The sequence below is a fragment of the Embiotoca jacksoni genome, unplaced genomic scaffold, assembly GCF_022577435.1.
Source record: "Embiotoca jacksoni isolate LCO1_2020_lvr unplaced genomic scaffold, fEmbJac1.0.p SCAF_66, whole genome shotgun sequence".
In the NCBI taxonomy this organism is placed as follows: Eukaryota; Metazoa; Chordata; class Actinopteri; family Embiotocidae; genus Embiotoca; species Embiotoca jacksoni.
Genome location: NW_027185421.1, coordinates 616,252 through 643,124, shown reverse-complemented (window position 1 = coordinate 643,124; position 26,873 = coordinate 616,252). Strand labels below are relative to the sequence as shown.

Genomic DNA, 26,873 nt, shown 5'->3' with positions numbered 1-26,873 from the left:
TTGATGAACTCGGTTTATAGAGTACTTCAGAGGAAAACAAAATGTTTTCTTCTGTCAGGAGAACAGGAAAGAGAAGCAGCACACAGCAAACTGGAACTGGTTGTTCTTCATTACAAACGAAACTTCTGGGGGACTTCGACGGCCATTTTGAATTTACCTCTCAGATGTGTTGTAGAGGTCACCGCTTGTTCTGCTCACGAGGAGATGAGGAAGGTCAAAGAATAGTAAATCTACAAAGAGCTCAATAGCTTCTTTTTTTAAATGTAGTTGTTTGTTGTTTTGACAGCGTTGCCGTGAGCTCGGTATCCTTCAACACTCTCCTGCTGTTCTCTCTCAGCTTTTTAGTGCCGAAGGGGCAATTAGACACTAAATCATTTTTTTAAAGACCAAACACGCCCACGAGCGCTCAGACGGGTGCTGGTACGTCTGCTTTTCTTTTTTAAACAAGGTGTCCGCCGGACGGGAAACAAAATGTCAACGGCTTCTTGTCTGAAACCAGCAAAGATGGCAGCGTTGTCCGGTGTTAGCTAAGAGACCCGGTAAGTGTTCAGCAGCACCTGAATCACCGGCCACTCACTCATCAGCTCAGGTGCCATTGATTTACACAAGTGTGGACGTGTGCCTCGCCGAGTTATTTCAAAGGCAGTTCGGATAAGTTGGGAGTCGTCACAGTTCTGCCACATTAACTACAGAGGCGGCGCTACGCCCCTCATGATGACTTACTGGAACAAGCAATGAAGCGCACAGACGAGAACATATCTAAACAATTAACATGGAGTTTGATTATAAATAATGAAGTTTCTCCATCGCTGTCACACATTATAATCCACAGAGTTGACTTAATAAAGGATATTTAATAACCCTCGTGGAGAGGACGGCCGGTCCTAGAAGGTATTTTGAGGGTTTTGTACAACGTTATTAAAAATACTATTGACTTTGAAAAAAATCCTTTTGATACGGCGACATGGTTGGGGGATTGTTTCCCTGACGTTTTATGAAACGAATGATTTATTGATTCATTGAAAATAAAAAAAACAAGCTCGGATTTATTGGATTATGAAATGAATCGTTAGCCGCACCACTACTGTAAACACCCTTTCTTTGGATAACTGTCATTTCCTGCACCCCACTAAAATATTAGAATATTTAATCAAACATGCCAAGCGCTGGTCAACCATGAGAAAATGTCCGTGTTTGTATTACCGTCCTCACCGTTTACAGAGTCCTCTTTGTTATTGTAACTTGATCGCATCCAGAAACGTTGACTTGACGAAGTGGAACTTTGTTTGATGAAATCAAACTGGAATCCTGCCAAAAGTCCCGACTGTGTTAGCTATTAACGTGTCATGTGTACGTTATACAACCGGGCGGGGCGGGGCGGGGGGGGGGGGGGGGGGCATGCAAAATGATGATCTGTTATACTTTCAGCTATGTAACTGCTATTAATATACCGGTGGCACTTTATAAAACATTAAGATATTGGATTACTTTATATTAACTGCCATTAAAATTGAACCCGATCAGGTGTCTGTTTATTCCCCCGGCGCGTGGACACTTGTTTTATTGCCGTTGAGGCCGAAGAGGCGCCGCGGATGAATCAGCTGAGCCGTCGTTGCAATAATAACAGCGTTGTGCTGTGGAGATCTTCGTGCAGTTGGCAGCGACCGAGCTGTTAATTTTCCTCACAGCGCCGGCGGAGTTTTTGAAGCCGGCCACGGTCTGAAAAAGTGTCTCATCATGGATGTCTTATCAGATGCTGAGCTGCTGCTGCTGCTGCTGCTGCTCACTCTCTCACTCTTTCTCACTCTCTCTCTTTTGTCAGTCTGAACTGTGACATGACAGTTGTGCTCCGTCGCTCGCTGCTCGGGATCTGATCAGAATGTGAATCGTGGCGCCGACCTGACTTGAATAAATGTGCGAAGCGCTTTGAAGCTTGACCTGATTTACCCGTTTTGAGTGGCGTCACACTGCTGTGCTTTTAGGCCTCGCGGCGGTCCACCGCTCGTCAATACAGTGGTGATCTATAAGGCCTGCGCTGATTGACTATTGACCATTGAAGACACAAATGTCAATTGTTTTTTTTTCATCGACAATCATCATTAATTTAAAGCAACTTGTTTGCCACAAAAACATCCGTAAAAAAAAAAAAAGAAAAAAAAAAGGAGAAAGAAACCCCCATAAATCCAAGGTGACCCAACGGCCCATCGGTTGGCGTCGCGGTCTAAACCGTCCTCAGCAGCGAGTCTCCGGTTTGACCTCTGCACGTCTTTCAGCTGCTCTCTTTCCCCACATTTCCTGTCAACCTCTATGTGCGCTTGAAATAAACGCAAAATGCCCCCCCAAAAAATAGTGTTTACTATACATTACTACAGATGTTGATATCTCGTAAGGTCTTAAATAAAATGTCAATATGTTGTTATTTCATCGAGGAATCTAACCACAAAAAAAAAAAAAGGAAATTAAAAAAAAAAATAGTCCACCAATATATAATTTTGATATTTAATCCGTCCTGTCTGTGTGAGCAGGAAGTTTCTTGCCTTCTTTGTGTGTTGCTCTTGATAAACTTCCTCCGTGTACGCCGCTGGTACCTGTTTTAATGTGATGAATACGAGCTTCATTTGCGAGAGCCGAGACGAACGTTCAACGTATAGTGTTGCCATGGATACAGTGAGTTTGGACTCTGGGCCCTGCGACACGAGTCCCGTTTTATATTTTTGTTTACATTTTGGAAAAATGAAGTTGACCAAATAAGCGGCTGGCAGTTCTTTTCGTTTCCTCTTTCTGTGTCAAGTCAAGTCTTCAAACGGTGGTCTCATGCATTCACGGACCAGAAATATTGAATTTGAACAGGTCATTACAGTCAAGAGTATTTCATTTTCCCCCAAATATTCACATTTTTTTAAATAAAAAGTGACAGCCCTCGTCTGCCGCTTCGTAAAGCCTCAGCGTTTTTTATTACTATAACCGAATTAACAATTAAATATATTGTAGCTGTGGATAATGTCTCAATCTAATATTTGAGAACATGAGAGGCTTTTTCTTAAAGGCCTCGAGCCCCCCCCCCAAAAAAGAAAAAAAATCTAAGAGCTGATGTAAAAGCTGGAACAGCTCTGTGGAGAAGTGTTTCGGAGAAAGATGGTGGCGAGAAATGACCTCGGGACACAGAAAAAGCTTCTTCAAGTCTAAATTTTAAGGAAACATTTGAGCTGCTTGTGTTGATTTTACTGCGTTGTGTATCTGGCCCTAAGAGGTCGGACAGTACAGTGACAGCAGGCGGCTATTCTTTGGATGAAGCTGTACGAACAAAAGGGGACAAAGACTTATCAGGATTTATCAGTCCAATCATTGTCAGTTACATGACATCACCCAAAAAACACAGACAAATCTACAAATTCGTGGTCAAACATCATATAATATGCAACATAATGTAGTTTTTACTTGTTACAGATCTATTAAATGACCCATTTGGTGAAGTCGGGTCTCTTTTGGTCGCTCCGAGCACCCGTACCGTGACACCACAGATAGTCACGCACTGACAATCCTAGCGGCGGCTGGCTGGACCGGTTTGGTTTGAACACACGACACAGTGCTAAAATCTTAAAAAGACACGAGTCCGTGGATATCTTCGTTCATTAGATATCTTTGTTCATCAGATATCTTTGTTCCAACCAGACTGAGCGAGCTGAGCAGATCAGTGTTTCTATGTTCTGTATTCATTCAGTTGGAGACTAGAGATCCTCTCCGTTGCTAGGTGGTTGCTGCGACTCCCTGCTAGAGTAGTAAACATTGCATGCATTTCATAACAGTCTACTGATGTGGCTGATTGTTTTTCCAGTTGTTTGTCATACCCCGTGGGTTGCCGTGGAAACGGAAGTCACACGACCAAAAGGTGGTATATTTTCAGAGCGACTTGCCCCACAATATGAACACGTTTGGATGGCATATTTTATTCCGTTAATAGCTTGTTGTAAAATGGCAGTATTGCATAATTGCTTAATTTGACACCTGACATCATTATTGACCAGTTTACACAGTTTACAGGCTGTTTAAAAAAAAAAAAATGCAGCCTGTGTGAAACAATATAAAGTAAAAAAAAAAAAGAAAAAAGGAGCTCTTAACCAGAGGTTCCCCTTTTTTTTTTTGTTGTTGTTTCAGCTCGATGAACTCGAGTGACAGACGCCTTTCAGTCACAACCGCTGTTTCAGAAATAGAAGCAAACTCGCACTTTATATTTGTTCCGGAAACAGTTGAGCTTTTTTCTTCTTCAATTAAGTCTCTTGGTATTTACCGTTTTCACACTCGGTCTGACGGACGGCTCGTATGGTACGGAGCGGAGCAGCAGCTGGGCCTCCGCCAGGTCTGAACTCCGGAGGGATTTGACAGCAGTGCAGCTGGAGGAGAAAAGAAATCCCCGTATGCTAATTGTAATCAAACAACAAGCTCTTTACCGGAAGATCGTCTGTGTGGAATATTAAACGCTGAATGCCGTCACATGCAGTGTAAACTTAGAATTATTTTCACATTAAGAGCCAAATTTATATTAATCTAGAGATCTTTTATTCTACTTGTCTAAAAAATATGTATATATATATATATATATATATATATATATCAACTGAGACTCCGATTGGTCAGACTTTGTCGGGAAAAGAGAGATTTGATGGTGTTTTTAATGGTCTCTGTGGGTTCATAACGTTGTTTTGTGATTTTTCTCTGCGATCGTATAATCCAGAGGAAGGTAACGGCCCGTTTTCTCCAAAGCTTTCTTTTTTTTTTTCCTGGCGACTCCTTTTGTTGGAGGTTTTGTCATTAAATGTTCCTCCTCCATCATCCGTCTTTCACACATTCAGTTTGTTTTCCTTTCACTTACGAGGTGGTTTTCAGCACCGTCTTGATTTTCTGAGACACAACTCGGGAAGAAATGAGGAGCGCTTGGTTTGAAAAACAGTTCTACCTGATAATTAATCTGCAGCGAAATAGCTGTCATGAACAAATTAGATTGCACATAATTATGACTTTTAATTATGATTTTAATGAGATTTAAAACTTAATGTGCCCAAAATACTCAATCCACACTCTAACAATTCTTCGTATGTTTATGGTTTTATAGCTAATATGGAATAATACTTTTTTAGCCTCTTTTAAGCATTTTACAAAGTAAAAGGACTTATGTAGGCATGTGGTGTGTATTTTTTTTAGGAATTTAAAGATTGTATATTAACCCCTTGTAGTATGATTTAACTTTGCTTTGGTGTCTGTATTTAAATATGATTTATTGTACCAATATGACAGACGTCGTGAGAGCAGCACCGCTTCATTAGCGGCCAAAATATCCAGACACGCAAGCTCTGGTCTGAGTTACAGCCAGGAATTTACTGAACTAAGCTCGAGAATAAAACTTCCACAGACAGACATTTAACTGCTGAAATTAAAACCTCCACATGACACACTGTACCACACACACACACACATTTTAGGCTGTTTAATTTATCCTCAAGTATGTTTTAAAGGATTTGTGTTGAAGAATCCCCTCTGGCTGTTTGATACTTAGTGCCAAAACAGCTTTATAAATCCTTTTGTTATTCTCTGTCAGGTCGGACTAATAATCCTAAAATAGGTACGCGTCCCAGTGTCGGAGCCGTGGAATATGCCCTCAGTAACCACCCTGCTGGCTTAGCTCGGTCGGCCGGTCGGTAATCGAGGAGACCGTGATGCTGCCTGGGTCCTAATCTGGAGTTAGACGATGATTCAGACGGCACCTGACTCCTAATCTCTCATTTACATTACACACCGCGTGATATTATATAACTGAGATCATTTCCACCTAAAAGAAAACGTCAAACTTCAGCAGTTTCTAAATCTCTATATTATGTTGTTACGAACATGACGGAATAACTGAAAAGAAAAAAAGAAGAAGCTCTCACAAAGAGCTGGCTGATGCGTTTCAGATGAAATTCTACTCGTTGAACTGATTTCCATCGTCGGTTTATTGCCAAGTAGGTTTTGGAGGGAGTTTGTCCCGGTGTCGTGGTTCATAACAGTCAAAAACTACAGTGAACGAAAGAATACGCAACTAGACAAAGTGAGAAAAGTACAGCTAATATACAATAAACGTGGTACAACGACATGTAGCAGTGCGAACATTCACGCATAAACTGTACGTGAAATAATACTGTGATAATAGAGAAATACTCCTGATCGCTACGGGGGGGGGAGGGGGGCACATCTACGACACGGTTTTAATGACGGTGCCGGTCAGTCCGTCCGCTTCACAAATCCCACTTTACTGCAGTAAAAATGATCGAAGTGAGATGAACAGACTGAACACGGATATTTTCTTGTTGACGGTTTTCTTTTGGAGAATTGCAAATGAAAACAGCTTAATATACGTTACGGCAAATTGTAGACATATTGTAAAATGTTTCAAATAGCCTTTTCGGTGACCCCCCCCTCCCCCTCGAACAGTTAATGTCACACGTCGTGTTCGATGTGACGAGTTCGTAAGCGTGATGTACGAGATTACAGAGCGAAGCCGCTTCTGGCCCGGAGCCGAGAGATGATTTACGCCGCAGGACGATTCAGATGAAGGTTGTTTTGGGGGATTTAGGTAGAACGGAGTACTGCAAAGAGTAATGGGTCCCATGTGATGTCCTCCCTCGTACAGTTCATAACTGCTCACTGAGTCAGAAAAATAAATAAATAAAAAAAAGAAGCGGTTGGCAGTCCATTAGGGGATTCAGACTCCGCTGGGATCCGAGAGCAGTCGGACCGTCTTAGTCACTCCCTCTCCAATTTGCTTGCTCAGTGGTTCTTCCTGTGTTTGTGTCTTTTTCACACACACACACACACACACACACACACACACACACACACACACACACACACACACAGTCTCCCATCGAACATACTGTACATTCAAACAATATCGAAAGGCATAAAAGTAATTTCTCCTGTCAGGATGAGCCTGATGGGATTACTGCTGTTATTATCTCTATATTATGAAACACTAAGAAAGCATCTAATATCGGTTTCATGCTCGACTGACTCACCTTAAAGATGTTCCGGGAGGTGGGGGGTTATTCTCTGCACATAATAAAAACTACAAAACAAAAGTAACTCAGTGATGGAGCCGTGTCGAGCAGACATTTCTCTCAACAATAAAAGAGTCTATAACAGTGATTTGTCCTGACGGTGTATAACTAAACAATCTCACAGGTTTGGTAGAAGCGCGTTCAGGATGTCCTCTTTACCAATACGGCTTATTAACACCGAGATGGTTGCACCCCGAGCGGAGATCGGATGAGGTTATTGATCTATAGCAGTGACGCAGCGGCTCCCTTGTTATGAAGTTTTGTAATGAACTTAGAAAACTTGAAGCAAAAAAAAACGCCGCGCTGAAGAAGAGGGGAGGAAAGAAAAGACAGTAAACGAGAGAGTTCGCCAACGTTGCTTGGACTTTATAGCTTTTCCCGTCACTCTACCGGTGCTGCGCTTCGGAAAAAATCCTAAATTTGGTTTATTGGTGAACTTTAGCACAGAAATTAAGAAGTTACGAGTGATATTTGTGGCAATTTAGATCAAATAAGCAAAGAGCCACTCATTAGACAATCGAATTCAAACATTGAACTGATTTATATCAAACTATATGGGTTTGGTAGACATGACAGATTGCTTTACAATAGGCTATTTACCTGCCCAGAAGGTCAGAGTCCTGGTTGTAAAAAACTAACAAACCACCAACTTCCCATTTTTACAGCTGTATGTGTCACTCTGAGGTCACAATGAAAACAATAATTTACATAAAGCAATCCATTTTAATTGCATTATCAGCTTTTTAAAACCAGCTGACATCTTATCAGCTGTCTGACATTCCCCCTGGCAGATGTCACTGATGAAACGTACTGCACAAATATTATAAATATGGACTCGGACTGTTTTACAATTATCAAAAGTAGATAAAAAAAAAAGAAAAAAAAAGAAGAGCAGTTTAAACTGGCCCATCTCAGCGTAACTCAATAATCAGCTTGTCAAGTCACCAGTGGGCAGTTTTTAGACCACAGAGGCACATCCACCTCAACAGCCAATCAGCTCGCAGTACAGTCACATGGTCACATCTCAGCTGATCGAAGTAGAAGAGTTTTGTATGACTCGACCGTAGCTACTAACTCCCCCATCACTGTCCCCGTTCACGCATTAAAATATTACGAGCTGTACACAGCTACGAAAAAAGCTTGAAAACCCTTCAAGTCACAACAGAAGTATAGAGTCGTTGCTATGGAAACCCTTCGAACTAGCGATGGGCATTTTAACCAAAGTTACAATTAAGAATTCGCTCGGAAGTAGTCGAGCGAAACACCAAGCAGCCCCAAATGCTTTCAGGTGCACTACCGCCACCTTCTGGTGGGAGTAACGCATTACAACGAGTTGCCGGTAAAAACAGGGGAAATAAGGAAGGAACGTAGTCACATATACTAAACCATTTATTTTATATCCTCGTGACTTTTCAAAAATTCATGCCCCATCCCGAGCTTTACGATCCATCAGATTGTAACTACAACAACAAAAAGTCTGCAGAAGTATAGAGTCGTTGCTGTGGAGATGTTTTGGTCTAAAATAATCTAAACCCCTTCGAAGCAAAACATTTAATACAACTATAAATGTCTGATGATGATGTTTTTCTTTTAAAATGCCATTTAAGGACTAACGAAGCTGCACTCACTCAGGGAAACACCCAAGGACAGCCGACTAATAAAAACAGGAGGATGTTGATACGAGAGGCCTCCTACAGGAGGAAACCCTAATAGACGCCGAGAGACGGAGATGGTGTGCACGCTATTGTTTTCTAGTTTTGTCAAAGGAAGGGAAATCCTGACATACCATCAGAGAGCTGGCGACCATAACTCCTGACGTTGTAACACGGAGAGACAAGAAACACCCACATTCTTGTCCAGATCAGGAGGATTATCTGCAGTCATGCGTTTAGGTTTGAAGCTTTTCTCTACATCATGAACTAACATGGAAGAAGCCGACTGTGTAGAAGAAAGGGATGATGATGTTTAACATTTTGGTTCTCAGGAGGTGCAGGATTCTTCCCATCATGGTAAAAACCTGCAACTCCAACACACATCGTATTTTTAATGGTGAATTCATGTGGCGAAAAAAAAAGCAGTCACTCTATAATTGTTTCAGACTGTTTAATTCCAGAAGTGACAGCTTCTCCTTGGATCTGCTGGATCTTTATTTATTTCTGTTTATAAGACTTTTTATTATTTCACTTGCTCCCATTTAATCTGTTTTTCCATATCGGGGGGGAGGACGGGGTGGGGGTGGGGGGGTGACATTGTTTTATCCTTCCTGGCTTCCAGCCTCCTCATTTAATTTAATTATTGTTTGTCATCTACTGTGATATCTTAATTATACAAACAAATACGACAATCTGACTCGAGACCGGGCTGTGAGTTGCCTCGATTGCCCTTTTTTTTTTTTTTTTTTTTTTTTTTGTTGCCGTGTCTCGTCCAATTGCAAACAAGTATAAACATTATGTAAGCCCTCTGTGTGGTACCTCTGACAGCTACAGGGTATTGTGTTGGGACGGGACGGGACAGGACAGGGGGGGGGGGGGTGGGGGGGGGTTAACCGTTCTGCAGCGTTTGACGAGTTCACATCTGAGTTTGATTACACGAGAGGCTGTAAAGTTTTTTTTATAAGCACTTTATTAAACCCCAAAGAAACCCCCCCCCACAAAAGATCAAGGATTTCTACTGAAGCGCAGCGTGAGGTGCTCTTCACCCGAACATCGTTTTCCAGTTATCAGACTCATCCACCTCTTTGTGGAACGTGTCAGCGAGGAGTTCGTGTCACCCAAAATAGGAGACGTGGTGTTTTGGATTATTACTGAAGGAACCTGCTGCAGCAGAGTTCAATGAACACGTCAGAAACACCAGGCTGCTGTAGATGATGGGATTTGTGTGGGCGATACTCCCCACCCCCTCCCCGTCGTATCTCCGTAACGCACGACGACGGGTACCTTAAGTCACCCAGCAGACTCTGCTGCTGTGATTCTGCTCAGCGAATGTTCACGGTCAACAAAGAACAGCTGATATCTATTCAAGACGAATCGGCATTTGAGGCGAAAATGCTGAAAAAGGAATTTGAGTGGTGAGTGAACCAGAGGCTAGCTGAAAGAACGACGGTCATACATCCGGGGGGTAAAAAACAAAGTGATGCAGCATTCTTCTTCTGAAATTGATCAAAAACGTCTTTGTTTTACCAAATTGCAAGCAGGCAGACCCGTGAATATCTGAATCATTCTTCTCCTAAAATATTCAATAAGTTTCCGTAACAAAAAAACAGCAGTTATTAAACTCCTTTGTTCTAACGGATCGTTTCGTGAGCGATTAGGTAAAAAAAAAAAAATGTAACCGCAAACTTGCAAAACGAAGAATGAAACTACCACATTTTTGGCTTCCTGCTTTACGCTGATATTCAAGTGTTGTAATTATAGTTACGGGAGGAGAGTCTATTCATGCCCTCCGTTTTGTTTGTGTTTGTTTCACCACAGGACGGGAGACAGCGCAAAGAAAGGAAGAAGACGGTGTCGTTCAGCAGCATGCCCACCGAGAAGAAGATCAGCAGCGCCAGCGACTGCATCAGCGCGATGGTGGACGGCTCCGAGCTGAAGAAAGTGCGGTCCAACTCGCGCATCTACCACCGCTACTTCCTCCTCGACGCCGACATGCAGTCGTTGAGGTGGGAGCCTTCGAAGAAGGAGTCAGAAAAGGCGAAGATCGACGTGAAATCCATCAAAGAGGTTCGGACGGGAAAAAACACGGACACGTTTCGAACCAACGGGACCTACGATCAGATATCGGAGGACTGCGCGTTCTCGATCATCTTCGGGGAGAACTACGAGTCCTTGGACCTGGTGGCGAACACCGGAGACGTGGCAAACATCTGGGTGACGGGGCTGCGGTACCTGATCTCGTACGGGAAACACACCTTGAACATGATCGAGAGCAGTCAGAACAACATGCGCTCGTCGTGGCTCGGGGAACTGTTCGACGAGGAGGCCGAGAACAACAGCAAACAGAAAACGATATGTGCTGCCGTGCAGCTCGTCAAAGAGCTGAACCCGGGACTTAAAAATGTGAAAATAGAGCTGAAGTTCAAGGAGCTTCACAAAGCGAAGGACAAATCCGGGTCCGACGTGACCAAAGAGGAGTTCATCGAAGTCTTTCACGATCTTTGCACCAGACCGGAGATTTATTTCCTCTTCGTTCAGTTCTCCAGCAACAAAGAGTTTCTCGACACCAAGGACTTGATGATATTCCTGGAGGCGGAGCAGGGGATGGCGCAAGTCAGCGAGGACACCAGCTTAGAGGTCATTCAGAAATACGAACCGTCCAAAGAAGGCCGGCTCAAGGGTTGGCTTTCTCTTGACGGCTTCTCCAACTACCTTATGTCTCCGGAGTGCCACATATTCGACCCCGAACACAAGTCGGTGTGCCAAGACATGAACCAGCCTTTGTCTCACTACTACATCAACGCGTCCCACAACACGTACCTGATCGAGGATCAGTTCAGAGGTCCGTCGGACGTGACCGGGTACATCCGCGCTCTCAAGATGGGCTGCCGCTGCGTGGAGCTGGACGTGTGGGACGGGCCTGACAACGAACCGGTTATTTACACCGGCCACACCATGACGTCGCAGATCGTCTTCCGCGGCGTCATCGACGTCGTCAACAAGTACGCCTTCGTTGCCTCCGAGTTTCCGCTGATACTGTGTTTGGAGAACCACTGCTCCCTCAAGCAGCAGAGAGTCATGTTTCAGCATCTCAAGAAGATCCTGGGAGACAAGATCCAGCTGGATCCTCCCAAACCCGAGGACTGTTACCTCCCGTCGCCCTCCGAGCTGAAGGGCAAGATCCTGCTGAAGGGCAAGAAGCTGAGCACCAACTGCACCGCCTCAGAGGGCGAGGTGACGGACGAGGACGAGGGGGCGGAGATGTCTCAAAGGATGAGCATCGAGTCCGCGGAGCAGCAGACGATCGCACCCAAGAAATTCCAGCTGTCCAAAGACCTCTCGGACCTGGTGACCTTGTGCAAGTCGGTGGAGTTCAAGGACTTCCCGACGACTTTCCAGAGCCAGAAGCACTGGGAGCTCTGCTCCTTCAACGAGGTCTTCGCCAGTCGATGCGCCAACGACTTCCCGGGAGACTTTGTCAACTATAACAAGAAGTTCCTGGCCCGAGTTTACCCGAGCCCCATGCGGATCGACTCCAGCAATATGAATCCGCAAGACTTCTGGAAGTGCGGCTGCCAGATCGTGGCGATGAACTACCAGACTCCCGGCCTGATGATGGACCTGAACATCGGCTGGTTCCGTCAGAACGGGAACTGCGGCTACGTGCTGCGTCCGGCCATCATGAGGGAGCAGGTTTCGTATTTCAGCGCCAACACTAAAGACTCGGTGCCCGGCGTTTCTCCACAGCTCTTACACATCAAGATCATCAGCGGACAAAACTTCCCCAAACCCAAAGGCTCCGGCGCCAAAGGCGACGTAGTCGACCCGTACGTGTACGTGGAAATACACGGCATTCCCGCCGACTGCGCCGAACAAAAGACTAAAACGGTGAACCAGAACGGGGACAACCCTCTGTTCGACGAGAGCTTCGAGTTCCAGATAAACCTCCCCGAGCTCGCCGTGGTGCGTTTCGTGGTGCTGGACGACGACTACATCGGCGACGAGTTCATCGGCCAGTACACCATCCCCTTCGAGTGTCTGCAGCCGGGTTTCCGCCACGTGCCGCTGCAGTCTCTGACGGGAGAAATCCTGCCGCACACCTTGCTGTTCGTTCACGTGGCCATAACGAACCGGAGAGGCGGCGGCAAACCGCACAAGAGGGGTCTGTCGGTGAGGAAGGGCAAGCGGAGCCGCGAGTACGCCAGCATGAGAGTGCTGGTGATCAAGGCGGTGGACGACGTCTTTAAAACGGCGTTGCTGCCGCTGAGGGAGGCGACGGACCTCCGAGAAAACATGCAGGTGAGACGTCCCATCTACCGAACACTTATGACCCACCGCCGTCCTCCGGCTCAACAATCGTTGTACTGTGTCAGCACCAGTTGTCTTTTTCCAATCTCCTTGCAAGGGAATGTTTTTTTCTCTGACAGAACAGACAAAAGGAGGTGAACCCTCAGGTCAAGTATAGATTATAACCAGATTTACGACAAAGAAGGATCTAAAATGCCCTCCCTCCCCTCCCCCCTTCTGAAAAACACAAAACCACGAGCCCTTCCTGCATCAGATACGATCCAATCCTCATGTGTTGCGCAACAGTCAAAACAGACCCAGAGATGAGTCGCGATGTCACGACGACATCCCCGTCCGAGTGATATTCATAACTTCTGGAACAGGTTGAACTAATCCCATTATTTGTTACGCTGCGTACAGATGACCACCATGTTTCCTGGTTTTTAACCACAACACTGAACCGCTTTTTCTTTCTGTTCTGATATCGAGTATTTAAAGGCTGTAAAGTGCCACCACACTCTGCGGTCGGCCCGGCGTTGTGTTTCTCCAGGCATTGTGTTGGAGGCTTTTATTTTGGTAGCCCTGTTTATACTGCAAGTCGTCGTGCGTGATAACAAGCCGCCGGCCTCGAGACCCGAAAACACATCTGGGCCGTCCTGTCACAGTTTGTCCCTCCGGTTGTTTACGTAGGGGTTTAAATTTGGCCTTTTCGCAGGAAGGTTAGGATTCCTGTATGTGTGTGTGTGTGTTTGATGTGCGCTACTGCTTGTCAGTGCGAAATGGATCGAGTGTTTATGTGCGGCTAACGAGTGCCAAAATAAAAAGTTCTCAGGTAATGAGTGAGCTTCGTAGCCCACTTCCTGAGAGAGTGTGTACTCTGTGGGCTCGTGGTTACGTTCGATGCAGATCAATGCCAGATTTTAAACAAGCTCGGATATTATGTTCCTCTCCTTTCAAGCATTTTTTTTTTTTTTTTGGTAATGGTCATGCCGTTTGACGTGTTTTGCTTGGCGTGCCTGTTGAAACCAGCGCACAAGCCCGGCTCTAACTCCTTCCTCTCTCTCTGCAGAATGCCATAGTGCCCTTTAAAGAGCTGTGCGGCCTCTCGGCGGTGGCTAACCTGAAGCAGTGCATCCTGGCACTTTCCCCTCGACTGACGGGACCCGACAACAGCCCGCTTCTGCTGTTCAACCTCGCCGACGAGTACCCCAACCTGGAGCCCCAAGGCCTGCTGCCGGAGGTCCTCAAGAAAGTGGTCACCACGTACGACATGGTGAGGGGCGATCGGGACAAACTGCCTACTCTCACTCCAGCGAGACTCGGATTTACCCGTAATTCTGTCTGTCTATTTATTTAATAGGAAAAATTAATATGTAACTTCATTCAGATCAATACCTTGGCTTTGCTCCACTTGATGGCGACATGCAGAGGCTGTTGGGTAATAGAGCCGGTCCGCTGTTAAGTAATAAGATCAATGGTCACAAGTTATGCAACACGCCATTGAGGCTATTCCCAGACAGCACCATTACCCTCAAACACATAATGTTCTCTTACATTGATTCCTGGCACGTCACGAACCAAGTCCACTTTCCACCATTGTATCAGGCAGAAAGCTGAAACACACACCCCCACCCACCCACCCCCACCCTCTCCCTGCAAAAACTTCTCAGACTAAAGCACAGCACCAAGTGAGCCCAAAAATGTAGACTTGTTGTGTGACTTATTTCCATCCTAATGACTGAAGCATTGTTCCCACAGAATATTTATTTAAAACAAGATATTTACTGTTTAGTGTACGAGTACGTAGGCAACCTTAAAGAAATTACAAATAATGTACCAAATAGGAGAATTCAGAAATCCGGACGCCGTGTCAGAACCCACCACAGGGATGAACCGGGCTGCCGCCTCCCGATCGGCAAAAACAAACAGAATCTGGGTCTCAATCTCGGCTCATTTGGTGCCAAGTAGAAAAAACAAAAAGAGAAAAAAAGGTGGAGAGACTCAGGAGGATGCCAGCTCGCAGTCTCAGATAATACGGTGTGATTTATGGTCACAGTGTGGAGATGGAGACAACACAGTGTGTGAAACACTGAACAAAGAAACTTCAAAACCACATATATTAGTTTGGCAATAACCGAATATTATTCTAAAATATCTGAACTGTTCATCTTTGCCAGTCAATTCAATTATATTCTCCTCCAGTTTTGTTTTTTATAAACAGAATTGTAGAACTGAAACTAACGAAATATAAACGATCATTTGTGTCTGGTATAGATGTGGGTAGTAATAATAATAATAGAACAAACCACACAGCTCTTATGGGCGGCGGTCTTTAGTGTGCAAATAGGGCACCGATCCACCCACGGGGTGTAAAAAAAAATATAAAAAGCCTTTAAATACATCGGAGGTGCAGCGTCTGCCGCGAAGATAGTAATTTCTTCAGCCATCAGGGAAGTAATCACAGCGTAGGAGACGTGCTGCGACTGCAGCTGCAGAGACACAAGCTGCCACAATCAGTTAGTCATGACCTCCGCCAGCATAACACGGTGATTCACCGTCAGGCTTTGTGTCCGTCTCGAGTACAGTACGTAGCGCCGGGGGGGAGGGAGGGTGACGTCTTTGTAAATTAGGGGCTCTGAATTTTGTTTGTCGAATGCGATTTGGTCGTTTTAAAATGGAATTTTCGACTCTTCCTTCGTGTATCACAGAAAAAAAATGGAAAGCGCGTCTTTCTTTTGTCTCCTGATCGCCTTCTCGTGTCTTCTGTCTTCTCAGCAGCATGAGGTCTGAAAAATCAGGCCAATAAGGACGTGACCTCGAGCTGCAATACCACCGAGTGCCACTAGACTCCGGCTCCATAGACTCCCATTCAACTCCTCTCACCAAATACGAAGTCAATAAAGTGTATTTGGGTGTTAAGATAAAGTCGCTCCTTCTCATTAGTTTTCCGGCGGCCAAACTGGAAAAAAAAAAAAAAAAATTCGCCACAGACATGAACCTGCTATCTCATCTATCACGAAGATAATTCGAAAGGAAGATCCCGTTTATTCGACGTGTGTTTCGCTGCGTCTGCGACAGCCTGACGTGCGAACCGTCGACCCGCTCGAACAGCCCGCCGGCGTTTAATATGTAGATGAGTTCACCCCGGGAGTTAAGAGTCTGCAGGTCAGCAGAGTTTGTGCAACTCTATCAGGGCTGCAGGAGCTAAACTTAGCATCTTTCACAGCTGCAGCCCTGCAGATAAGACGGCGACGGTCGGCCTCGAGGGGACTTCCTTCTGATTGGATGACTGATCGTCAGCGAGGGATGCTTTGATAAAACCCCACATAGAGGGAACGTCTTTGAGATTTTTCTCCTGAATACAAGGCTCCGTGGCTCCGTGAAAAAAAAGAAAAGAAAAAAAGACTTCTAATAAACAACCTAATTGCTCGTGTTTCCTTCCCTCTAATTATGGCTTTAAAAAAAAAATAAAAAAATGCAACTCAGCGACCTCGCCCACCGACGTCCCTGTAATAACTACGTGTTTTCCGAGTCCTCCCTGGACAGAAACGAGCAGACGCCACAAGTCTGATCCCTGCCTAATTGTGGGATGCCAGCTTCTGCTGACGTGCAAAATATAAAGACACAAATATGAAGACGTGTGTTTGTCTCCCTTTTTTTCAGGTGATCCTGACCAGCAAGACTCTGCTGGAGACCTCCGAGTCCGTGTACGAGAGAATCCTCCAAACCCAAAAAGCAGGTAAGAGACGGTCACACGGCAAAACCAGTCTGACTTAAGCTGCAATACCAGCGAGTGCCACTAGAGGTCGGCTCCAAAAAGCCTCCGGCTCCATAGACTCCCATTCAACTTCTCTCATCAAATCCAAAGTGAATAAAATGTGTCCATCAGTTATCTCGGTGTTGTTAGCTAAAGTCACTCCTTCTTATTAGTTTTCTGGAGGTCCATCTGAAAATAATCCCTCATTCATTAGAAAAGAAGATTCAAGAAGACCTGTTTTTGGGGGCGTGTCTGTTTGATTGACAGGCCTGTGGTGCAGTCAGGTTACAGCCATCGGTGGGCGGGGCTTAGTATCGTCAGGTTTCCAATCAGATTGGTCAGATCCACCGCTCCTCGTTCACAAACCCATAAAAAGGTCTGTTTCCTCCGTTTTCTTTCTCTCTGACGCCACAAAACACACGTTCGTTCAATATGAAACTAATTAGACTTTTCTTATTTGCATTTAGTGAAATTAGCATTTGATTCATGTTCATTTATGCGTCCCGGTCAGTGTTTGTCGTTGAACAGCTGGCGTTCAGACGGAGGTGTTTAATTCACACCGGTAACGGCCTGAGAGACGAGAGGAGGACGAGCACATCAAAGCTGTCCGTCTCCACCTGACACTCGACACCAGTTACAGCCTCGTATGTGTCTTTAATGCATTTATGGAGTCTATTGTAACACGGCGACTTAATGTGGTCGGGGGGAGGAGGGGGGAGACGGGGGCGGAGCGGGGGTGATCCATTCAGCTTCTCTGGGAAGCAGCGTTTGATTGGCAGCTCATCGGTGGAGGCTGCTTGGATTTGAGAATATGCACACAGACGGACTCGGGACGGTCCCGTCTTCATTCTGGGGCACTTCCTGTTTCATAAAGCAACAACAACAACAACAACTGTTGCAGCGCTCCAGAAAACGCGTCTGAAACCAGTTGGTCTCCGACGCTAACGCGGCAATGAATTCCGTCTCAAGTCGTCAAAGAGGTCTTAATTTATCAGCCGGTGAGCACGACGGCAGCGGAGAGGAAGCGAGACACGGACCGAGCTCGGGCTTTTTATTGTTTTCCAGACGGATGACTTGTGAAGAATTCATGGCTCGAGGAAGAAGCGCTTTAACCGACGTACGTTTTCTTTACTTCTACCACCTTCAGAATCAGCAGCCAGCAGCTTTTGGATATAAAGATGTGTTTGGACATCAGAAAGACAACCCTCCCCTCCCCCCCTCCCCCCCCCCCCACAGCTGCTCACATCTGTGCAGCGGGGGGAAATATGTATTTAGGCCATTTTCCATTTGGTTCAGATTCAACTGTCGAAGCCACATTTTTTTTTTTAAATGGCTACTGTATTAAATGAATCCTTATTTATCCTCCTTTCATCTGCACCACTTTCTTATTCTCCTTTCAAGACCGCTGGGGTTTATTTTTTTGTGTTTTTTTGTGTTTTTTTTTTACTTATAAAGAGGATGAAAAAACACGAAATGCGTTCGCTTAACACATAAATATTACACGAGCGGGAGTACTTCATACCAGTTGTTCATAAATCACAAGTATTAAAGCCCGAAGGAGACGTCTGCCAGACGTTACCACGTCTTCTACTTCCTGATCCGCTTATTTCACACAATCTTTTGCGTTGTTGGATTTTAAAGGTTTTTTTATGGCTTATTTTACGTGAAGCATAAGTGCCATACAAATAAAGTATATTATTATTCTTATATTATTGACTACAATGAAAAAAAACTCCAACATTATGCAGGATTTCAGCTCGGCTTTTTTTGTCCGTTTGCACTAATTAGAAAACTTCTTTTTAAATTAAGATTTGTTTATGTTTCTTGTTTGTTTGTTTTTTTTTAACAAGAATTTCATTAAAACAAACATTTTGGGGTTTTTTTGGTGCCAAGAACATAAAAAAAAACGAAAATCCATGATATCAACCAAAAAAAAAAAAAAAATTATCCAAACGCCGTTTTCATCGTCGGTGAAACTCGCGTCGTGGGTTTTTGCGTTTCGTTTTTTTTTTTTTTTGTCGTCGGAGCGACGTCACGTACGATTATCAGAAAATCAGCCGGAGACGATTCAACAATCGTAAACGAGGAAACGACCGACGGCCGAAACTCAGCAACTTCAACACCGAGTCATCGTTTCATCATTTGATCCCAGAGGTGTGTGTGTGTGTGTTCACGTTTGTATTTCATTGCATCTGTTGTGTAGAAAGTGGGTCAGTCCAAAGCCGGCCCCCCTCCCCCCTCCTAATACCCCCACCCCCCCATTACCCCCCCCCCCCCCCCCCCCCCCACACACACACACACACACACACACTTCACAGAAAGCGGAGCGTTTCAGCAGCAACAGCTATTAAAGTTGTGAATAATCGATCACATCCGCTCAGAGCTCGGTTTCCTTCCAGGAAAACACACACACACACACACACACACACACACACACACACACACACACACACACACACACACACACACACACACACACACACACACACAGGCAGTGTGAGAGAAACACGGTCAGGTGTGTGCGTTTCTTCATTCATGATGTCGGGTAGTAAATTTATACACGCTATTAAGAAATACAGTTTTGTTTTCTTTCAAGGCTGCAAGTTATTATTTCAAAGATTAAGAAACCTGAAATAACGAAAGAAAATAACTCGTAGTCAGTTATACAAACATTTAATTCGTGGCTGATGAATTCGTTTTTTACCTGATAACCCAGTAAAAATAAAACCCTCACACACATCTGACTTTTTATTTCTATTCTTGTTTTTTTTGCTTTCTAAAACCCCCCGATATCAGAGATGGAGGTACGAGACTAATAAACAGGAGTTGGTTCCGGCGTCTCTTCTGGTTTGTTCGATTGAACGTCTCTTTGGACCGTTGGTTGAACGAAACCAGTAGACGGGCCTTTCAGAACAAGATGTCGGCGGTCACTGATAACTGCAGTCACTGCGAGTCAATCCCTGGCGGTCTGCGGCGTTTCCCCCTCGGCACGCCGACGTCTGATGAAACGCTCGATTGGCGCCGCTCTAATCACGACTACGTCGCCGTCGCCTCCCGCTCCAAGTCCAATCGGCCCGACGAGGGATTCGGGTCACCGGCCGTTACCGTACGGCTGACGTCTTTTACGGCATTACCTCACCGAGAGGAGAGTCGGAGACTCTAAGAACGAGTCCCCCTCCCCGCCTCCCCCTTTTTTTATTTTTATTTTTTTTTTATTGTCTTGCCTGTCAGACTCCGTAAAGTGTTGCTAGGCAACCTGCAGTGTGAGAGACGAGAGAGAGAGACAGAGGAGGCTGTGCACCTTCTTAAGCCCAGTCATGGTTCACGTGCAGCAGCAGAGAGACGCCACCTTAAATATCGTAGAAGGAAATCATTGTTCACGCCGTCACCACGGAAACCGGGAGAAGGAAAACACACACACACACACACACACAAAAAAAAAGTGCTTCCTGTCGGTTTGAGGAGATGAAACGTGTCGGATGTCGACGGTTCGATCGCGCCGGTTGTTTCCAGGTTGCGTTGCTCTCTCTCTCTCTCTCTCATGTGCACACCACGTTTCCATGGCAACAGCACCGACAAGGGGGCTACCCAGCTCTGGCTGATATCAGGGCTCCGAGCGGAAACGTGGTGTGCGCCTGTGTTTGTATATGTGTGTTTATATATGTGTGTGTGTGTGTGTTTATATATGTGTGTGTGTTTATATATATGTGTATGTGTGTGTGTGTGTGTGTGTGTGTGTGTGTGTGTGTGTGTGTGTGTGTGTGTGTGTGTGTGTGTTCTCGGAAGGACTTTTGAGTGCAAGGAACTCTGCTCCATCTCCTGGTTAAATGGAGCTTGCAGGGCCGTTGTGTGTGTGTGTGTGTGTGTGTGTGTGTGTGTGTGTGTATGTGTGTGTGTGTGTGTGTGTGTGTGTGTGTGTGTGTGTGTGTGTGTGCCTGTTGCTGCGGTGTCAGAGACTCTAAACACTAAACGTGGCCTCGCTCAGACGCAGTCATGCAAACGGAGGGGGGAAAAAAAAAGGATAAGAAAAGAGAAGAAGGTGGGAAAAGCTCCTCAGGAGACAAATCTCTCGTCTGCTCGACGCCTTGATGTTAATCCTCAGTGAAGGAGCGTCTGTCTGCCTGTCTGCCTACGCCTCTTCCTCTTCCTCTTCCTCCCCTCACTGCTTCCTTCAGCTCTAGTTTTTCTTCTTCTCTTTGTTTTGACTGCATCTTGCCCCCCTTTTTGTTGTTGTTGTTGTTGTTGTCCCCCTTAAATTCACAACTTTCTTCTTTTTTTGTTGTTGGGTGTGTCCTCCCGTCCCCTCGACATCCCATCAATGTGCGGCGCCGTGGTTTCACTCCATGTGGGAATAACACCCCCCCAATCGAAATTCTCAGGTTGTCCTTTAAGATTAGTTCACAAGTGTATACTGCCCCCCCCCCCCCACCACCACCCCGTCCCGTCCGCCACACACACACACACACACACACACACACACACACACACACACACACACACACACACACACACACACACGTACAGTAAGAAGAGAAGGACGTCGCTCTGATGTTGTTTTCTTCACAGCGACGAGCTTCGCACCACAACTCACATCCTCCTCCTCATCATCGTCATCGTCATCATCATCATCGCCGAGAGCCGACTGGCAGCTGCTCTTCTGTCTCACAACACTTCATCCTCGTCTCTTCCTGTTTCTCTCTCAGCGATGGAGTTCCACGAGAACCTCCAGGATCTGGCGGTGAAAGAAGGACTGAAGGGCCGAAAGCTGCACAAGGCGGTGGAGAACTTCACGTGGAACATCACCATCCTGAAGGTGAGACCGGGTCGGGTCGGACACATTTAATTCACGTCACAGTTCCTCACTTCGTCCGGTTAACAGTCACGTTTTCTTCTTGAATATAATTCCACCCTAAAACAGAACAGTTCTGTTTTGCTTCTTTTTTTTTTTTTTAAAGCACCAAAAAAACAAACAAGCGATTAGAAATAAATCCTGTTTCACGAACACTTTCTTCCTAAAGTCTCCGCCGTCCCGCGCTGACCCGAACCGTTCTGTTCCTCCTTCAGGGCCAAGCGGACCTGCTGAAACACGCCAGGAACGAAGTGCAGGAGAACCTGAAGCAGATCCACTACGCAGCGCTCACCTGCAGCCTCAGCAAGGGCCGAGCGGCGGGCGGCTCCTCCGAGTCCAAGGCCCGCCGCAGCCTGGAGGCCATCCCAGAGAAGGCCACGGTGGAGGAGCTCAGCGACGAGGACCACTAAAGGACCCCCCCCGCCCCTCCCCCTCCACCTCCCCCACCGTCTGGACCTTTACTCCCTCCTCCCGCCTCCTGAACTCAGAACCCAAAGCATCCATCGTTGAAACATTCCCAAACACAGCCGTCACCTCTCAAGACGTCTGCCTTGTACCCGTCAATAAAAACAACAAAAACGCCCCCGCCGTCCCAGAGGACGTCCGGAGTCCGACACGAGCTGGGAAAAATGGAAAGCTTCACATCCGGCCCGACGCCACCGAGGCCTCGACCTCCCCCCCCCTCAGACCCCCCTTCCTCCTCCTCCTCCTCCTCCTCCTCCTCCTCCTCCTCTTAGACCCGCTCAGAGAGCTAACCAGCCACGGCACCCGTTTCCAACGCTCACCTACTGTTCTTCACTTCTACTCAGCGGACCGGACGGCACCGGAGAGGACAACAAAGAAAAACAAAACAACAAAAAAAACCAGCCTTGGATTGTTGAAGAGATTTTTTCCTTAAAAGCACAATTTTTTTTCCGGAGCTGTGAATGTAACAAGGACAAAAAGGAGGAACTGGAACGAGAAGGAAAAAGGACGACTTAAAAACAAAATAAAAACAAAATAAAAAATATTCTAAAAAAGGAGGAAAATGTCACGAATGAGAGTAACGAGCTGTTTACAAGAAAAACGAACTCGTCCAAAACGTTCTCGTCTGCCAACATCGTCTCCTTCTGTGTATATATGGAGTTTTCCTGTTACCTTTTTTCTGCAGAGTGCATCATTTTATTATTGTATACTTGGAAAAATATAAGATTTATTTTATAAAAGATATATGAACATGTCAAAGTTTTATTTGTGCGGTGAAGATTTGAGTTTTTTTTCCCGACGGTGAAGAGCGCCGATGACGTCGAGACGAGAGGGACCAACCAGATAGTTTTTTGGTGCAAAGGCTCCAAAAAAAAAAAAAATTCACAACCAGCAAAAAGTGCATGAAGTAAAAAAAAAAAAATAAAAAAAAAATATGCATTCAGAAACACGATTTCCTGTTTTCTACCATTTTATGTGGGAATACGTTACTTTTTTTTGATTTGGCGTCGTGCTCCTCCCATTTCAGGGTGCTAACAGATTTCACCAAAATCACATTCATGCTCTCAAGTCTTATTTTTTTGAATGTGAGCTGCCCCCTGCTGGTCAACAAGGTTTACAGTTATTTTACACGCAGATATTGAACCACTAAGTTTCCTTCCGTCCTTCATATCCCACCAGGAGCCTTTTATCTTCCTGATTCGGTCCACGTTTCCTTTATTTCTTCTTTCGCGCGTAAACGTCGTTAAACGGCTTCTTTTTTTTTGTGTGTGTCCGTATTGTCGTCATTTCCTGCTTCGCGCTGCAGACAAAGTTAAGACGGTCTTTAAAATAAAAAAACATGAATCCTCCTGTTCACCGATTCACTTTCACATCGTCTGGTGGGAGAACGCATTTTAAGTTAAAAGTTACAAAGTTTAAAGACTGCGAAGGGAAACGGTGGCGTAGTTTTACCAGCGGGGGTCGAAAAATCTAAATCAAAGCAATCAATTCCAATTTGACCAAATAAATTAATATTAATTAAAATTGATAAATTCCCTGACCAACATTAATTTTCAATTCAATACAATTTAAAATCAAGGGAAGTAGAAAATTTAGAAATTTGAGAAGCTTTTAAACGTTCAAAAACTTTTTACCTTCGTGCTTGAAAAATAAACACGTTCTTCTCAAACAGCTGCAGAACGTCTTCTTCATAAACTATCTCCAGTAAAACATACCAACTTCACATCTTCTCACCAACTCGCATAAATAAAACATTCATGAACTGCAGCTGAGAAAAAAATAAAACTCAGACTTTAGTTTTCTCCGGTTTTATGTTTTTTTATTATTTTTTTTTTTATTCTTTTCCACACTTTTCTGCGGATCTGGAACGAGCCGTCTCTGAATCGGTGCGTCGACGTGTTTCTAACTGTTGTCGAGAGGATGGAGAGAAAAAAGAAAAGAAAAAAAGCATTTTAACTGTAGCGGATCTGGAACGAGCCGTCTCTGAATCGGTGCGTCGACGTGTTTCTAACTGTTGTCGAGAGGATGGAGAGAAAAAAGAAAAGAAAAAAAGCATTTTAACTGTAATTTCGAGTCTCATCTCTTTACCTGTCAAACAAGAAAACCTCTGAATAAACAGTGTTGGATAGATTCACGTGTGTCTGGTGTGGTCGTTTTTTTTTTGTTTTTTTTATGACAATAAGTGATGACCTTCCCCGCTCTGGCTCCGCCCCCTTTCTGCCGCCGCTCGCTGACCATTTGCAGCAGTAACGTCGTGTACGTTCATTACGCTGCTTCACTTTTGTTTACTTCCTTCTTGCTCTAACTGAATAAGGAAGAAAAAAAGAAGCCCCTCCAGGGTGAATTAAATACGGCTCCTCACTAATGGTTTCGAATCCAGCCAATCAGAAGCCACGCTGCTCTCATCCCGAGTCACATTAAAGCCCAGAGCCTCTAGAACAGTGCCTTGGGGGTTTTTTATATATATACATATATATAGATATATATATATATACATATATATATATATATCACGCTCGCTGCGCACGACCACACAAGGATGTGATTATTTATTTTGAAGGACAGAGACGCCTCCAGCTTTTTTTTTTAATAAAGATTCAGCTCGCGCACACACACACACACACACACACACACACACACACACACACACACACACACACACACACACACACACACCACAGGGAACCTCAAAGTTATGAATTTCTACATTAAACCAAATCAAAACTGTGAAAAACCCGTTTTTTTTTTTTTTTAGTTGTTTTTTTTTTTTACCTTTACCCGTTTGCATATGAAATCACTTTTCTCGTTAACCTTTAACGGTTCCTCTCGACCCGCCGAACGAACCAACGAACGCCGCCGCCGCTCGACAGACGGATAAACGTGAGTAAACCTGTAAACCGAGCCGAACGGCCCCCCGACGCATCTTAAGAAGAGCTTTTTAACGAGCGTTAGCGTGTCGCTGAGTGCTCGTACAGCGGGACGTCTTTTATGGAGGGTTCAAACCGAGGTCTCTCTCTCTCTCTCTCTCTCTCTCTCTCTCTGTGCTGTTAAAAAAAAAAAAAAAAATAAATAGACGTGAAAATCCTGCAGGTCTTTTCACAAACAATGTAAAACATAAATTAAACCTTCTAGTCAAAACAAATCGTTCCTTAAAGCTTAAAAAAAATAAAATAAACAAAATGGAGTTAACGACGCACTTCTTGGTGGGTGAACGGCTTTAAGTGGTTTAGTTTAGAAAACTCGGGATGAGAAGTCGTTTGTTGGGACGTTTTTTATCGCCCGAAACGTGACGACGAAATAACACGATGTCAAAATAAAAGCTCGAAGTGGAGACTGAAGCTTTTAAAGGTTTTATTACAGAAACAATACGAGAGTCGCTTTTTGGACCGTAAACATCAGTCTGGAGTGAATCAGAGAGGCCGGGAGGGGGGGGGGGGGGGTTTGGACATGCACCCCCCCCCTCCAGACTTAAATCACCGTCCCGCGGTGTTTACAGCAGAGCGGTGGCACTTCGGTGGCGAGCCGAGCGGGAAATGTTTGGACAAGAACGTAAAACAAAAAAAGGCCGAGACGACACTTTTCGGTTTACGTCAGCCGAGAGGACTTCAAGCGGGTCGCTGGGGTTCGGGGGAGGGAGGGAGGGAGGTGGGGGGGGAGGCTGGAGAGACAGTGAAGAAAGACGAGGTCTCTTATAAGTAAAAAAAAATAAAAAACAAACTTCAAACTTTTAGACTCTGACTCTTTTTCTATTCTGGCAGCTTGAGGAGAAGATTTTCTCAATTCGTTTGATTTCTTTCAACTTTTTTTTTAAATTCAAAAAAGATTGACAAAAAAAATGCTCAAAATATTTTCTGCAAATCGCTCTTATAAATTTGCTCAACCGTGTTCACAGACTATAGCTGGTGGAACCGTGTGCATATTCAGTACTAGTTAGTACAACAACGCATCGCACCGGCACATCCAGGAACTTTGGCTCCGCCCCCTTTTGACGGAAAATAAACGATGCGAATTTTAGAAAGAAAAAAAAGAGGAGCAGTTAAATCAGTCACGCTGTCAAGTAAATATATGGCCACACAATTTGTTTTTAAAATAAATAATAATAAAATTGTTTAATAAATGCATTGTACCTAAACCGTGAATTTACCAAAAGATTTACTTAAAAACAAACTAATTCAACATTAAACAGTAAATAAAACGTACAGTTTTGGAGTTTGGTTTATAAAACGGCTCCAAAAACGCTGACCGTCTCCGATATTTGAAGCAATTAAAATAAAAAGGTCAACAACGATGATCCCTTAAAAACAAAACAAAAATAATAATCTATTGATTTATTTATGAAAACGCTGCTATTGACAAAACCACAATTCAAGTCAGATCCTTGAAACGACTTCCCGTTTCTCCCGCGGAGCTGAAAGCGCTCATCGTTAAATCCATCCACAAAATAATCATTTCATTTCATTTACAGGAAGCAAAAATGCCAAACGTTTCTTTATGGTTTGAACTGATAATTGATTTCACCTCCGTGGTACTCTTGACTTCCACATTTGAACAGGAAGTCTTTAAACGCCCTTTAAAGGATAATTCAGCGTGAACATGTTTCTGGGTCAGAATATTTGTTCACTCTCCAACTTTATTGATTCAGAAAACCAGGATTCACCAAAAAAAAAATTAGATATCCAGAAAATAAACGAACTTTTTTTTAATTTTTCTTCTTGCTCTTTGATTTTTTTGGGGGAAAGTGAAACACACACACACACACACACACACACACA

The 26,873-nt window shown here is 44.6% G+C and overlaps 1 protein-coding gene across 1 annotated transcript in view; it reads left to right on the top strand.

Moving 5' to 3' along the window:
- Positions 1-24,017, top strand: part of LOC138213958 (inactive phospholipase C-like protein 2) — a 30,729-nt gene extending 6,712 nt beyond the window's left edge. The window contains exons 3-7 of the mRNA XM_069175296.1: positions 10,562-13,042; positions 14,100-14,303; positions 16,694-16,769; positions 21,491-21,600; positions 21,852-24,017. Coding sequence (XP_069031397.1) covers positions 10,562-13,042; positions 14,100-14,303; positions 16,694-16,769; positions 21,491-21,600; positions 21,852-22,046 — 3,066 coding nt within the window. The 3' untranslated portion in view covers positions 22,047-24,017. The remainder of the gene's footprint in view (positions 1-10,561; positions 13,043-14,099; positions 14,304-16,693; positions 16,770-21,490; positions 21,601-21,851) is intronic.
- Positions 24,018-26,873: the final 2,856 nt, after the last annotated feature.